At 42.0% G+C, this 15,701-nt stretch overlaps 1 protein-coding gene across 2 annotated transcripts; it reads right to left on the bottom strand.

The window, feature by feature from the left end:
- Positions 1-11,348: 11,348 nt before the first annotated feature.
- Positions 11,349-12,982, bottom strand: LOC143342617 (uncharacterized). Of its 2 annotated transcripts, XM_076766700.1 has the most exons (4): positions 12,727-12,982; positions 12,586-12,662; positions 12,324-12,512; positions 11,349-11,984 (listed from the first exon to the last, which is right to left on the bottom strand). In XM_076766700.1, the coding sequence occupies exons 1-4, from the start codon at positions 12,878-12,880 to the stop codon at positions 11,892-11,894; spliced, it is 513 nt and encodes a 170-aa protein (XP_076622815.1). In that variant the 5' UTR covers positions 12,881-12,982; the 3' UTR covers positions 11,349-11,891. The 2 variants fall into 2 exon arrangements, with proteins under 2 accessions (XP_076622815.1, XP_076622816.1); XM_076766701.1 differs by having other exon boundaries at positions 11,349-12,512; positions 12,729-12,982.
- Between the last annotated feature and the right edge of the window lie 2,719 nt (positions 12,983-15,701).

The following is a 15,701-nucleotide window of genomic DNA, read 5'->3' as shown; positions in this document are numbered from 1 at the left end:
TTGCGGCTGGCGAGGAAAAAAGCCGGCCTTCGTCGACCGTGTTCCCGTTCTCGACGAAACGTCGGAAATGTAGCCAGGCGAGGTTTCAACGAGTGTATGGCTCGGTAAATGCCAAGCCATAATTAACGCGGTACAATAAGTATGTTAACGAGGCGTCGACTGACGAAAGAAACAACGAGGGGAGCTCGAGGCTTCGTTATTCACGGCTGATTTGTCGACGAGCTGTATCTCAACGCGCGAACTATGCTTTTATCCGCTCAGACTAACGCCTTCCGTTCCACCCACGCCGTGACTACAACAAAATCCCGATATGTCTAACAAATTTCTTTCAACGTCTTTATTCTTTTTGTTTAATGGAATTTCCCCCGGACGATCGTTGAAGTTGACTCGATCGTAATTGATTACAATCGATGTTTACGGACGTTACGACAGCCACGAATCGAGAAGAAAATTCCGTCTAAAGCGATTCAGAGTTAATGGAACACAATCTGCTCTAGACTGTCAAAACCGATAGACGTTCGTCGTACGCAGGGAAAGTATGAAAATTGCAGTTTAAGATTAATAGGATACGCGTGGTGGCAGCTGCGTCCGACGCGAATACAAGCCTGTTATTACACGCATTGTACGAGCTGAAAGAACAATGATTCCCGAGCGCTGACAGGTCGAATTTATAGCGTTACACGAAAAGATAATATCGTCTTGTCTCGACGGTTCTTTCAAGACGGTAAGAAACTTCGGTTTTCGCTTTCTTTAAATTCTTTCCGCGGAGCCACCTTTGCTTCCATATTTCATAACGCCGAGGTGCAAACGTCTCTTTACTTTTTATTAAGGATCGTCGGTGGAAACGCGTAACTGAAATAGGAGTAGCCAGCGACAGTAAAAAAGAAAACATAGAAATTCCGAACGCTTCTGTACTCTTTATTAGAAACAATCGGTGTAGATTTTCGATCGATCGACTCGGCTTCTGGTCGCGTCCGACCACGAATGGATCTTAATTTCGCGGACCATACTCGATCATAGACAGCCTGACGTTGAAGCCATCGTTTCTGTTTCGCCCTGTCTCGTTTCAAAGAACGATTCCTGGGAGCAACGTTCCGCCACGCATTCTAAATTTTACGCTTGCGTGTAGTTCCTACTTTCCTTCCTTCCTTCCTTCCTTCCTTCCTTCCTTCCTCGATTTCCGGGTCGCGCGCAATGCAATTTCGGAAGATCGATGAGGTGCACAAACGAAAACACTTGCCGCGATTTTCGGGCGCGAGTCGCGATCAGAAAACCTGTATATAAAATACGTACTAAAGAGTCTTGTGGTAAATAAATAAGCGTTTAGATACGGCGAGTCGAAGGTGTTTATAACAACGGAGCTATAAGTACGTACATGTTTCCGGTTTATTCGAACACTGGACCACTTTGGCGCAGTTGGATAGAAAAATAATCGCGCGATAGAGCTCCCAACAAGCGTTCCTGTACAGAACTTTGAAAACTTTTCAAAGCTCGAAATGGAAGCGCGAGCCAGTAACTTTCGAACGTTTCAGCTTGTCCGAAAATTTAAAATCGGTAGCAATCGATAATAGGAAACAGATTACGCGAGTAATCGAACGACGTATGATTTTATCAAGATCGAAGAAGGAAAAGGGACGTGAAGCTCGGAGGACTAAGGTTGTAAACGAGTCCGGGCCGAGCATGCCTGAAAGGATCCTTCGACCGCGTTAATTTCCCTGACGAGGAATAAAGCTCTTAAAGCGCTGCTCGACCAAGAAGCTACTTGCCCTCAGTTACCCTGTTCCATGTTCCATCCTCTTCCCTTACAAAGAAGATCCGGATTAACGGATTGAATAAATTTCCTTTTTGCAATGGACTCTGGGACATTTAACTCTCGTCGGTATAATGTTTCGTGCCAAGGGACCACTGTTTTTCTCGCTTCGAAGTCGACGCGAACAAGGTGTTTGAACAAAGACACGCGTCTTTCTCGTTTCGCTGTTTACTGATTTTACGGGACGACGATACAAGTTCCGGTGAAATTACTTTTAAAGAGCTATCCGTGTTTCGAATAGATGGTCGTTCGAACGAAATTACTTAAACGTTTGACGACGATCGAAAGAAACGAAAGCGCGCAAGGATACGCGACGCGAACGTTTACGTATGTAGTATCGAAAGCGAGTCGTGATCGATGAAAGATCCCACTAATACGGGAGAATGTTCCGTGCACCCGAAATAGCGGGGTCCATGACTGCGGGGGACAAAGTTCGTCGTAGATTCCAACGATCGATTCGGCGCGGATTAATCAGTCAGCAGTTACCGGGCGCAGACCTGACGCGGCGTAACATTCGCGGCGCCGCATCCATTATCGTTGCTACTGTAACGCCGTTGAATTTCCTTGCTGTACGTATCAACCGTGTCTTCATTGCGCAGTATGTACATACACTAGCACGGCGTCGCGACGCCTCGAGTCGCGTCGTCGAGCAGCGACGGTGTTGTTCGTTCGACCGAACGTTACCGTCGACGGTGTTTCGAATGGACCAGTGATTTCATTAGAACACCGTGCTATTGTAATTTCAAGCCGCTATTAATCCCTCCGGTGTTCAGAACACTTACGAGCCCTAGATTCACGCGTTCTCTGTATTAGAAGATTTTGATTAGACGCCTGCTACGGATTACTCGAGCGCAAGTAGAAAAATAGATCACTGGTCGGACGCGTCGGACATATCGTATGGACTTTCCACTTCTTCGATATACAGGGTGTTCGGCCACCCTTGGGAAAAATTTTAATGGGGGATTCTAGAAGCCAAAATAAAACGAAAATCAAGAATACCAATTTGTTGATGGAGGCTTTGTTAAAAAGTTATTAACGTTTAAAGTTCCGCCAGTTCCGAATTTTTTTCTCGAAAATGCGCAGGATTTCGGTGGTATGTCTATTTACCAAAAATTATTGCAATTGACCCCCGCAACCGAAAATAATTTTTCCAGAACGATTTGAAAATTTTTTTTCCCGTCGAAAAATTTCACACCTTCTCGAATTTTTTTCTAGAAAGTGGGTAGAATTTCGAGGGTATGTCTATTCACCAAAAATGATTGTAATTGACCCCCGTAACCGAAAATAATTTTTCGAAAATGATTTGAAATTCTTTTTTTTCGTAGTCATCTAATTATATTTTCGGTAAGGAATTTTTTTCTCGAAAGTGCGTAAGAATTCGGGGGTATGTGTAATGACCAAAAATGCTTGTAATTGACCCCTATAATTAAATATAATTTTTTTAGAACGATATGAAAATTTTTTCCCCCGTCGAAAAATTTCACACTTTCTCGAATTTTTTTCTAGAAAGTGGGTAGAATTTCGAGGGTATGCCTATTCACCAAAAATGATTCTAATTGACCCTCGCAACCGAAAATAATTTTTCCAGGACGATTTGAAATTTTTGAATGTAATTGTTAATAACTTTTTAACGAAGCCTCCATCAACAAATTGGTATTCTTGATTTTCGTTTTATTTTGGCCTTTAGAGTCCCCTATTAAAATTTTTCCCAAGGGTGGCCGAACACCCTGTATATTTTCAAATTCAATTGTCTCGATAACGAAGGCTCGATCCTATTTTTAATATATTTTCAAACAAGCGCGCGTACATCCATCGAAAGTCGTCGTTTCGATTAAGTTTCAGGAAATGAATTGGTTATCCAGGATAATAGCTTGCCTCGTCTGGACAGTGATTTTCCGCGTTGAAGCGTAATCGTATTCGGTTTCCCGAAGCATGGAACGGGGTCGATGAAATCAATCTCGGAAGGACGATGCTTCGAACAAAGCCTCCGGATACGAGTTAATGTAAATTAATGGCCGCGTTATTAGTCCCTGCTTTGAGCCGACACGATCTGCGGCCCTTCCTGCGCTTCATTGGAACACCCGGTCTCTTCTGCGTATCTTTGATTCGCTCGAGTATGCAACTTCCAATGGATTTCAAGTTTTATTTCAAGTTTGAAAAAGCGACGTTATCGCTTCTCGAAATAAAATGAATATTTCCAAATGCTCGTTTAAATTGTAACTTGTAATTTATCGAGCAAGCCACGAGTTCGTCCAAGATTCGAGGCTTTTGCCAGGTACAGACAGCACAGAGGTGGAATGCGTGACTTGTACCTTGCAAGCCGTGTCCAATAGCATTTAAATGCCAACGTTTCACCAGAACATTGCAATTAGCTTTATCAAGGACGAATGAGACAGTACCACCGAAACGCCTCGTCTTTAATGTCCTTGTTTGCGTCTATGTACAACATTCTGCACGATCGATCATCAGAGATGAGATGCCTCGATGTCAGTGTCTCGGCCAACCCTGATGAAGCCTGGACCGTTAAGCTCACGGAACAATGCCCGAAACGCTATTTGACGCGGTCCAAGCCACCGAGCCCCAGACGCTGCACTTCACACCGGAACGATTCGCAATTCTGCAATTCCGATCGTTTCGGTGTAAGCTACAATTTCGAGAAAACTACAAGAATTTTGATTAAATTCCGCACTTCCCGGCAAAATATCAATCTACAAATTCCAAGTTCCATATGAAAGGACAACGATAATCTTAATCTCTCGTTTCCGCGCTACTTTATTCGCTCGCTGTGCATCGTGATACGAGATACTGTTAAACAGCTACCGACTCTGGAAGATGAACGTACTTCGTACAGGTCGGAAGATGGTCGATCTCGAGAGGCAACGGAACGATCTTCTCGAATGTCGGGGTTGCAGGTACCGTGTTGGCATCGGTTTCGTATCGGCTGATCGTGGTCAGAGGGATAAAAAGAGACGGCCGGCTCGCTGCTCAAAATCAATATGCAATTTGCGAAACGTAGTTCGCGGCCTCGAATACAATTGCATCTCGCCCCTGTCCGCCGACCAACCCCCCTTGTATCGAACACAGACCGTATCCATCCCGCAGCGATTCTTCTTTTTTCGCGAATATTGAATTTCGAACCGGAATGGCCAATGCGATCCGATTTATCCCGTGTTCCCGTGGTCTACGAGCTCCTGCTTCAGACTGGATACACCCGGGCCGACGTAAACTCACGACATTCGATATGTATTGTAAAAATCGGAAATTATACGGTAACGCGCGTGTCCTATCGACTTTGCTATCGTCTTTCGAACCTTTGCATCGCGCAGCCTACGAACAATACCGATCGGTCCGCCGATTGCATCGTATCCGACCTTAATCGAAACCGTTATCGATTATCGACGAATGTCTAGCGACTTTCCGTGACAGCCACGATCGTTTCAAGTTCCGGAAAATTTTGCCCAAGCCCGACTTAAACCGGAACGAACACGAACATTTTTTGTATTCGTGGCGCAACGATGAACGAACTTTTCGCGTCGTAAATACATTTTCTCGTTGCATTTAAACGGACCAAACGAACTTGGATTTTACTTGATCATTTATTCGACTTTCTCGACTATTACTTTCATCGAACAGAGTTTTTCCAATGTGTGCGGAGGAGGTCAGGCTGAAAATTCAATGATCAAATAACGCGGTAAAACACGTACAGCGTGTCTCGTAAATTTGCGATACTTTCGCGAGGGAAATTTGTAAACGTCGGAAAAATAAGAATAACCACGCTGTAAATTCCATCGTGCATTATTTCGAATCGATTTAACCTGACGGCAATTCCGGAGGCAACGGACTCAATTTAATTACTTTTCTGTAAGGTCCAGCGAGCGAAAGAATAGACTTCGGAAAGGAAATCCCCTCCCCCTCTCGTGCTACATTCATCGAATGCTATTGCGTTTCGAGCATTGAAACTGCAGACAGTGACGATAGGAGCTGGACGAATTCGCAGAACAAAAATGACGAAAGATCTTTCTGATAAACCAATCTGCTAACCTTCGAATTTCGGAGATACTCGAAACGTTTGGATTACTTTAGGTAAAGCGTCAGACTGCATATTCGAATAGGCGCGAATGGTAGGGATCTTCGCAGCTTAAACGCAAAGTTAAATAGTCGAGCAAGCACGACCACCGCCTAACTTCCAATTCCGGGCGATCAGATACGAGGCGAACGGTATTTGAACTTAATAAGAATTTTAATTGAATTAAATAAAGCGTGGTGCGAACGGTGCTCACTGGCGCGAGAATTTGATGGTTGCCGCGTTACCGGACCGTTTCGATTCATATCGGCCAACGAGATCTCACTGAAATTGCGTGTCCCTTCTCGAACCAACGATCATATGCAATCAGAATCGAAGCTACGTCTTTTAACTTTAGGCGAACGGAGACCGTCATCGTTTTCAAGACACTTTAATTAAATAAGGTTTTTAAGGATTTTAAAAACCGTTTTTAAAACGGTGGCAAGTTTTTTACGTTAACGTGACTTTCCCTATCTCAGTAGTTTCAACTGTACAGGATAAACATCAAACACTATTTAATCAGCAAGTTACACCATGCTTACACGATTCGTCTTGATCGTTAAGACGATCTCTGGGGGAATAATTAGTGTTGGTTCGCGTGTCGACGCGTCGATATACCCGAAGCTCTTTTGGCCCATACCACCATGATCCGGAGATCACAAGCATGTAATCTAGCCCCTGGTCGCTTCGCACCAAGGAGTTTACACCCAGAATTACTAGACCTCCGAACCTTCTCAGTATCGTCGAGAATGGGTACTTAAACAACACCATCTTGACTCGAAAATGCAACAGTCTGCCTAACGCGAAATAAGTAAAAACGAAAAGGACCGTAGCGACGCGTCGCGACGGTTAAATCGAGACAACGATACTTATTTTTCCGGGTATTGTTAAGATTCCGTTGTAGCGCCATAAATTTCACGGGACGATAAACTCGCTTACTTCATTACGATAAACCCCTTTGTATTCCAATCAACGGTGCACGGTAACAAGCTAAAATTAACTTACTTCAATTTGTCATCGCGCGCGCCTCATGAAAATTAGCATACTTATATACAGCAGCCATTACGCTTCAATAACTGCTGTTCTGTAATTACTCTTGCGGGGAAATTAATCCCCGGGAATAATAAATGACTTCTCCGGCTAGCAGCCCGTCATGCTCGCTCTTCTGCGTTCCCCTTGGGACACGAACGACGCGATAAATTACACGTTCGCGGACGAATCAGGTCGGGCGTAAATACCAAGTCGTTTTTGCCTCGGTGCCGATGAAATTCCATTTTCAACTTACAGCCCGCGACATTGTCCGAGTGGATTTTCCTTTCCGCGCGGGGATATTTATTTTCAACGAACCTTGACGCAAGACGCGTTAATTACCACCGGTACGTCTGCCCGCTTTCGAAAGCGTCGACAGCTAGAAACCATTTGAGCCCGTTACTTTGTACCGTAGCACGATACAATATTAGCAACTTCTTTTCTTTCCGACAAGTATGTACGTCGCCTCTTTGTTTCGATAGCGTTCGCAAAACCTTTTTACACTTTTCAGGCATACGATTAACGGGACAAAGGAACGGGACAAAAAACATGTACGGATACGATTATGACGGCGTGGACTCGATAAAGGCACTTTGCCAGTGTGATTTATGAACATTCTCGAGACCGTAAACGAACGAAAGCGTGTATCGTGTGTCGCACAACGGCCGTGTTTTATCGATGCTCCGAGTGTACGAGTTAACAAACGATTTTCTGTCTTGAAAAGGGTGCCCCCGATCGGGGGTGGAACGGTATCATAAATTATTCGCGGCATCGTCGCCGAAAAAATAGCCTACATGTGCCCCGAAAAAATCTTTGAGCGCAAGATATAAACCCGTCTGTTGGGAAATATGGGATTGCGAGGGAAAAGAACCCTCATAGACACGGGCTCTCGATCGGTGAAACGGCGGACATTGAAATTCCATCAGCGTACCTACTCGCTTCTTTCTTTCCACTTTCCATCGCGTACGTGGCAAGGGCGCCCGGCCGGGCGTCGCCGTCGTTTCTACGTCGCAACATCCATGAACGAGAAGCTGTCGTTGACGTTTGTTCGAGATCGTATAATTAATGTGAAACACGATTCTGACCGGGAGGCCCTCGCTGAAAGTTTATTTCGATTGGATTGGGAATCGGTGCGTAAAGCCCTCGCTAAATCGTGGATCGCGTACAAGATTTCGAAAGAGAACGTTGACGAAAATTCGATGCAACCGTGAAAAAGCGTGAAAAATGAAACAACGGACCTGGAAATGATAATAGCCGAAACGAATAAAAACGGAACGGGTAATAAGAGTTCGCTCGCGCCTTTCTCGTGATATACGGAACGATATTTAGTTAAGCGTCCCGGAAAGTGTTCGCAATTATGGTCCTCCGTTATCGTCGCGGATGTATTAATTACGGAAATGAACGGCCATCGGTCTGCCGGCGTCGTTGAAAACTTTTTCGAAAAGAGAACCGAGTATAACCGAGTCGTTTCATCGCTCGCGACGCGCCTAGGGAAACTCTCCGTGGACGACGGCGAAACTTTCACGCCTATGGAGTTGCGAGACGCTGGCGTGTACACAAAGGAGCAAAGTGTGTACCGTAACGTCGGTGGTGAAAAAGGAAAAGAGGGACGGCCAGAAAACATCTTTGTTGGGCTGGCAAGTTGGCGAACAGCTTTTAATATATTTGACAAAGTTCGAGTTCTCGAGAGCGTAGATGCGACCGGCAGGCTCGTAAATCCGCCGGCTTTTAACAGTATGCACGAAACGACGGGATATCCCCGTCTTCGCACCGCAGATAAGTCTTCGTTTTACCAAACTTTTTCTCGTTTTTATACCTTACAATCGCAACGAATACAGTTTTCCATCCTATTGTCAGAGACGGTTCGTTGTTCGTTTCGTCGCTGGCTAAACAAAACGATTATAAAGGAGCAAAGTTAATATTCGATATTAAATAACGTAAACTACGTAATTCGAAATTCCAATTGCAAAACGCAAAGATCGAAATCACATTTCCCTGTTCGATGGTTCCCTGGTTCAGATTACAGGGACAAAATCGAAAACTCGATAATTCCTATAATAACTCTATTCTCTAAGGTACTTGACTTTAAACTTTTCAAACGATTCCGATTCTCGATACTAGGTGGCAGCACCTCCCGGGGTTAACTAGGAGGCGCGTTCGTGCGTCCGCAGGCAAGGTATACGAGTAAATGATAATTTATAATTATCCAAGTGAATAATATTAACAACTTCAAGAATCTTGGCATCTGCTATTACAAATCGACAAAAGTATGAGTTACATTTAATATAGCAGGCCCCGATCACAACGAATCTCTTGCAATACGGTTCCAATTTGATCATTAAAACACCCAATTTTCACCAAATTTAAACCGATTAACATAGTAAGGATACCTCGAATATAACGTTACGATCGAAGGAAACTATTTCGATGAATTTACTAAACGAATATCCGTAGGATTCTTTTATATAATACTAGTTGAAATGTTCTCGCGTTGGTCGATTCAAAGCTGACGCGTTCTCGGACTGAAAACACTAAATGCTTTGTTTAAAAGTAACCACAATATGTTTGTTGTCCTTTAATTTCAGAGGATGGAAAATTTATCTCGCTAATCTCGCCTGCGGCGCTTACGATTAACCGTCCGCGGTCTCACAGTACAACGCAAACTCGCCATAATTAATTATGATAATATTATTGATTCCGAGGTTCCGCGGCTTCGTTGATATCGTTATTCTCGGCTTTGAAACAGCCACGGCGCACGGAGAATTTCCGCCACCTAGAAACCAACGACAACCACAATATCGTTTATCGATTCGACATTGGATCGGTGCAAACGTTCTCGGTTTCCGTGAGCGTTTCTCCTTTGGTTTCCTTCGCTACGGATAAACTAATATAACCGTTCACGTTTTAAATTACATTTGCCGGACCTTCGTGGCGCTTAAATAAAAATTCTAAAAAGCAAAGACGCGGAACTGAAACGAGAATTAGTTTAAAGGTAGAATACAAGAAATCGCGGTTATAGATTTGAACGGTGCGCCTTGGTGGTCGGTTGACAGAGATCAGCACCGTGCATGGCGGGTGAAATTCGCTTCGGGGCGCAATCAATGAGACGCCGCGGCGCTGGAAATTCCGTGGCTGGTAGGATCGAAGCCGGAAAGTGGACTGGCTGGTCGAGGAAGCCTGGCACCAGCTGTCGACACCAAGACAAGTTAGATTTGTCTGCCTACGGAAGACAAAAGATCGCCTTTGCCTTACTCGCCGATTGTTTTTCCTCTCTTTTCTTCCGTCTCCTCCTATAGTCGCCCTCAACCTTCTCTCTCAACGATCCCCCTTTTGTTCGAGCGTTCGTGAATACTACCTCTTCCGGTTTGTCTCTCGGTGCATCGAACCACCACCATGTCTGTATCGGCAGACAATTCTATATATTTACCGAATCGCATTGTCTACAGCTTTTCACCTCTTCCGTTTCTCTATTTTTCTTTTTTTTTTATCCCGTTAAATTGCACCCTTGTAGGAAATTACAAGTGAAAATGTTTTGTCACGGTGTCTACTTCTTCACCGTCTTGTCCCATTTTTAAATCGTTAGCGGGGCTCGTTAACTTTGCAAGATATTTATCGATAGACCTCGCCTAGCGATAATAGAATTCCCATTGTTTACTTAGGAACGCGTCACACCGATCGATTACCTTCCAGTATATTCGAAACGATTGCAATTTACTGCTTTTTAATTATACTGCAACGTACATTGCTTACCGAACGTAGACAAAGTTCGGAATGGTTGCATAAAGAAAGACGAAGCGAAACTTGAAACTACCTAGACGTAACGATCGACGAGTTCGTGGGGAAAAAGTAAGGATGAACCTAAGGTCATCTTTTCACTGTCGGGCAGGTCTTAAGGACTTAATTTCAATCCCCGGACGTGAATTTATTGCTCGAACTAGCATGTGTCCGAGAAAACGATCCGGCGGAAATTACGTTCCCCTGTAACGGTTTAATTACTTTTCTCCGCGCCAATCACGTTGTTTTGATACATCAACGTACGATACTATTTATTTAAGGATTACCAAATACGGATTAACCTTTCACGGAATTATTTAAATCGTACCGATCGATGCATACACTCTTGTTTCTCTCGCGTTTCATCGTCAACTTCCTCTCTTATTACGCACCAGACTTATAGGGCATTTTATGGGCCCGTAACTTTCAACTTACCCTGAAGAATGCTATCTCCGGTCGTATTATTTCACGGAAATGATCTCATTTCTATATATTATATACAGGGTGTTCGGCCACCCCTGGGAAAAATTTTAATGGGGGGTTCTAGAGGCCAAAATAAGACGAAAATGAAGAATACCAATTTGTTGATGAAGGCTTCGTTAAACAGTTATTAACGTTTAAAGTTCCGATCGCACTGAATTCTTTTCTCGAAAGTGGGTAGGATTTCGCAAGTATGTGTATTCACCAAAAATAATTTTTCCAGAACGATTTGAAATTTTTTAATTTAATTGTGAATAACATTTTAACGAAGCCTCAATCAACAAATTAGTATTCTTGATTTTCGTCTTATTTTGGCCTCTAGAATCCTCTATAAAAATTTTTCGGGTGGCCGAACACCCTGTATAAATACTGAAAATAGGGAGCTGACCAAAATTCATTGCTATTTTATACAAAAGATAAATGTGTCACTCTAGTAAGAAATCCCGTAGCATTTTGGATCAGCGAACCGGTTATTCGAGACATCTTCGCTTATGAGGGTCCTGTTGTTAATTTAACGAGCTGACTTAATTTTAATTAAATCATCGAGTCGGCTCGCTGTAAACCCAAACATTCTTGCGATGCTTGGGAATCAGAAAAAGGATCATTCTTCCTACAACGGTTCAACTACTCTCTTTTTTGTCTCCCTTCTTTCTGTTTGGTTGCAAAGTCTCGGCCCAGGTCGTCCTTATCTCGTCTCATCCATCTTGTCTGTGTGCTTTTTTATCCCGATGGCACTCATACCAAGAACCATTCTAAGCTACAACCAAGCGTCTCCAAGTGTTCCAACAAGTAGACCCCAGGAACATTAATAACCTCACACCAAGGTGCCTGAAAGGGTTGGGACGAGGGTATAGTGACCGGCGGGACACGGATGAAAGAAGAAATGAGTATGTTTACGGGGGAGAAAATAGTTTAGACAGAGAGAAACGAGTCTTTAAAGTATTTCACGGTGATAAATATTATCCGTCTTGCATCGTGACCAAATCCAATCGGTACCATACAGTGGATAATTTTCATCGATTTTCTTCTATTTTTCTGTTGCGTACGGTTCGTTCCAAATAGGATCTATCCTTTGAATGCGAATGAATGAAATCTGTTCGCCATATTAGCACGAAGAATACAGGGTAGCGCCAGCGTCGATGTTCGTCGATCGATCATAAAGCTTACCTTCCCTCCCGCAATCTGGGAAGACATGCTCGTAACGCACTCTTCTCCTTCAAGTTTTACTGCATTAGGTACACACGCACAGGAAAAATCACCAATACATAAATGTCTGCGACATGCAAAACAGCAGGTCGTCACCGTCGTTACCAATACTCTTGATGATTCCTTGTACGCTGTATCCTTCAATGTTCCCTATAAGAAGGATGTTCAGAGGCATTAGATCCGTGGGAGCACTGTAAATATCTTTCTACTTTGAAAGCTTTACCTTTGGGCGAGATGGTAAGATACATGGAGGCAATTTCGACACGACTGCGCGCCTTTTCGAGACCACCGCCACTCGACCTACGATCGTTTCAACATTACAGACTACAACACTATACGATAATATGAACGTTGAATCGCTCACACGCATCGTCTCCGGTTGGTCCCAGGAAAAAGCTAGACCGGAAGTATGGAGTCACCTCCATCTGAACAGGGACCAGAATCAGAGTCAGCCGCCCCAGTCGAATCGTCTCTTCCTTCCTTTCAACTTTGCAAATATAAACAAAAATAATGCGCATCAAACGTACGTGATATCAAGCAACAAAAGGTACGCGGTCTAAAATCTATAATGTACCGGAAGTATCAATATTTTTTACACTGCATACAAATTCTAAATCTCCAAGATGCTAAGTTCCATTTCAATATTAAATATTAAAGAATGCTTGATGTTGCAAGTTATGCAGGGTGTTTGGCCACCCCTGGGAAAAATTTTAATAGATTTTAGAGGCTAAAATAAGACGAAAATCAAGAGTATCAATTTATTGATTGAGACTTCGTTAAAAAAATTTCAAATCGTTCTGAAAAAATTATTTTCGATTGCGGGGGTCGATTACAATCATTTTTGGTGAATAGACATACCCCCGAAATCCTACGCATTTTCGAGAAAAAAATTCAATACGAGCGGAACTTTAAACGTTAATAACTTTTTAACGAAGCCTCCATCAACAAATTGATATTCTTGATTTTCGTCTTATTTTGGCGTTTATAATCTTCCATTACAATTTTTCCCAGGGGTAGCCGAATACCCTCTATAGCGAACGGAAAATGCGGTACACCAATTTCATTTGGTCCAAGATGGAAATAACGTGGGTGGAGGATAGCAGGATAACAGAAGCATGTCACAGGTCGTCGACAATATTATACTGCGTCGCGTGTCACGTTATCGAAGCACATATATATTATCGTAATAATGTCAGCCGGGTTAGAATGCTTTGTCGAATGTTGTATGGGTACATGTACTGTACACCGCAATATTGATATCGTATCATTTCGTAACGCGAAAATGTGTTCAAAAGCTGACTGGAGTTTATAAATTATTAAACGAAAGAACAATCACGAGCTCAAAATGCGATGATCACCGCGACCCTTTTTTACCTGTGTTGGATCTCAACATACATACTATAGCTCACTATTGAAATTCAGGTTATTTTATTATCTTCTCTTATAATTAATATGAATTAAATGACAAAGGTCAAGAATACTTAACAACTGTATAAGCATAAAGTATATCGATCACACTGAGAAGTAAACAAATACGACGTTAATATTCTAAAATAGTATCGTAAGAAGTATACGTTAAACATAGATATTGTCTACATATATGTACCTACCTCCATGATAATTTATTAACGTACCACGCACAAATATAACGATTACCGTATGTTCACGATGCGAGAGAAATCAATCCACTTTTCCGCTTATAAAATGCGGTTTCATGAAATGTCATCCAATCGTGAAATGACAACTAAAATCGTGGTAGATAACGGTACACAAAGCGAAAAGCGTCCATTGGCGTTCAATGTTTGAATCGGCCGGTTCCCGTACCGAGTCGAAAGTTTTTCATTTGCATAATGCATATTAAAGTAAACTTGTACATTGCGTGTTTCTATTTGTAATGTTACGAATACAGTTCGATCGTGAAAGCTTAAATTTCAAAATTTCAGTAGATAGCAGAGTTAATCTCTAATGGATAGCTTTGGCGTTAACCCAAAATCTCTTGTATCTCGTTAATTTCGAACAGACTGGATATATCGAAAGATTCGATGGATATCGATAAATCGATATTGTGGTCACACAATCCGAGTTAACCCAAAACTGTCGAATACATTCCAAACTAATTTTATCCAACGGCCGGTTATTAATATTTAGCTCAGGACCATTTGCATCATACCGTTAGTAACACCTTAAACGTTTTCAAGTTTCAGCAGATTCAAAAATCAAGATCGAGGTTATCGGATCGGTATGCGATAAATATTACAGATGACAGTAAATCGCTTCTGCGTTATCGGGTAAATGCGTCCTTAAACCGTCACAAGACTTTTACGATCGTGTTGATCATTTTACACGAGGAACAAAAATCTCTGGAAAAACGGTTCGACGCATTCAAAGGTACAAAATGTAAAAATAAAACGATAAACGGTACTATTGATTTATTCAGGGACTTTTTATAACGCTGTGGACATTTGACTGAAAAAACATAGTATTATTTTATAGTCGATATAAAAAACTGTGCAAAACGTAAAATTCCAACTCATTCGAAAATGCTGCACATCTCAAACGTTTCAGGATTTTTATAATTCAATTAGACTATTTATATGACTCCGAGATATCGTTTAAAATGTTCTCGGAATCAATAAATATTAATAATAATATTTATCAAAATCATTAAGAAAACATAAAAACGACAATTACACAGTAGTCGTGTTATACCGCCGCCTGTTCAACTTCCCCCACCACGGTATAATGTGGACTTGACGAGCGAGCAAATCGCTATATTTTATCACCGTTTCTAACAATTCTCTTCCCCCACGGTCCCATCTGCGGCGATATAACGTACGCGTGCTAAATAAAAAGGCTTAACGTAACAGATTACAGTTTGAATCTCCTTTTGCGTTATAATTAATATCGTAAAAATAAGTGTTTCTATAAGAATTATACATCTGACTACCACTGTTTTACGATACTCGACTGATTTAAAGTTGTACTCAACTTGTAAGCAAAAAATTTACTAGCCTTAATATTTGTCAAAATAATCACGGAACTTAAACACGGCCGCATGTACTTATTCTTTAATAACATTCATTACAGAATGCATAACTTAATCTTGATAATAAAATATAATCTAGGTAAAAAATTCATTTGGAGTAAACAGTATTTGCTATAATACTAAAATGTTTCTAATCGTATAAATAAATAAACGTTATCAAGGAATGGAAAGGTACGTCGCGCGTATAAACAATATAGAACGATAAAAAACGGAAATACTACCTTCTATAATGCAAACAAACTTAGATACCGATACTTGAATTATTAAAAGTAATGGATAAATCGAATTTCCAA

Source organism: Colletes latitarsis, chromosome 6, assembly GCF_051014445.1.
Source record: "Colletes latitarsis isolate SP2378_abdomen chromosome 6, iyColLati1, whole genome shotgun sequence".
In the NCBI taxonomy this organism is placed as follows: Eukaryota; Metazoa; Arthropoda; class Insecta; order Hymenoptera; family Colletidae; genus Colletes; species Colletes latitarsis.
Note: the sequence above shows the minus strand (reverse complement) of the source record. Positions and strands in the feature narration are given on the sequence as shown.

Bases quoted from the DNA above. Each gene is read 5' to 3' on its own strand.
- LOC143342617 (XM_076766700.1), bottom strand. From the start codon at position 12,880: ATGCGCATTATTTTTGTTTATATTTGCAAAGTTGAAAGGAAGGAAGAG. The intron at 12,513-12,585 runs GTAAAGCTTTCA...TCCTTCTTATAG, and splicing joins TCTTACCATCTCGCCCAAAG to GGAACATTGAAGGATACAGC. The intron at 11,985-12,323 runs GTAAGCTTTATG...CAACCCTTTCAG, and splicing joins CCCAGATTGCGGGAGGGAAG to GCACCTTGGTGTGAGGTTAT.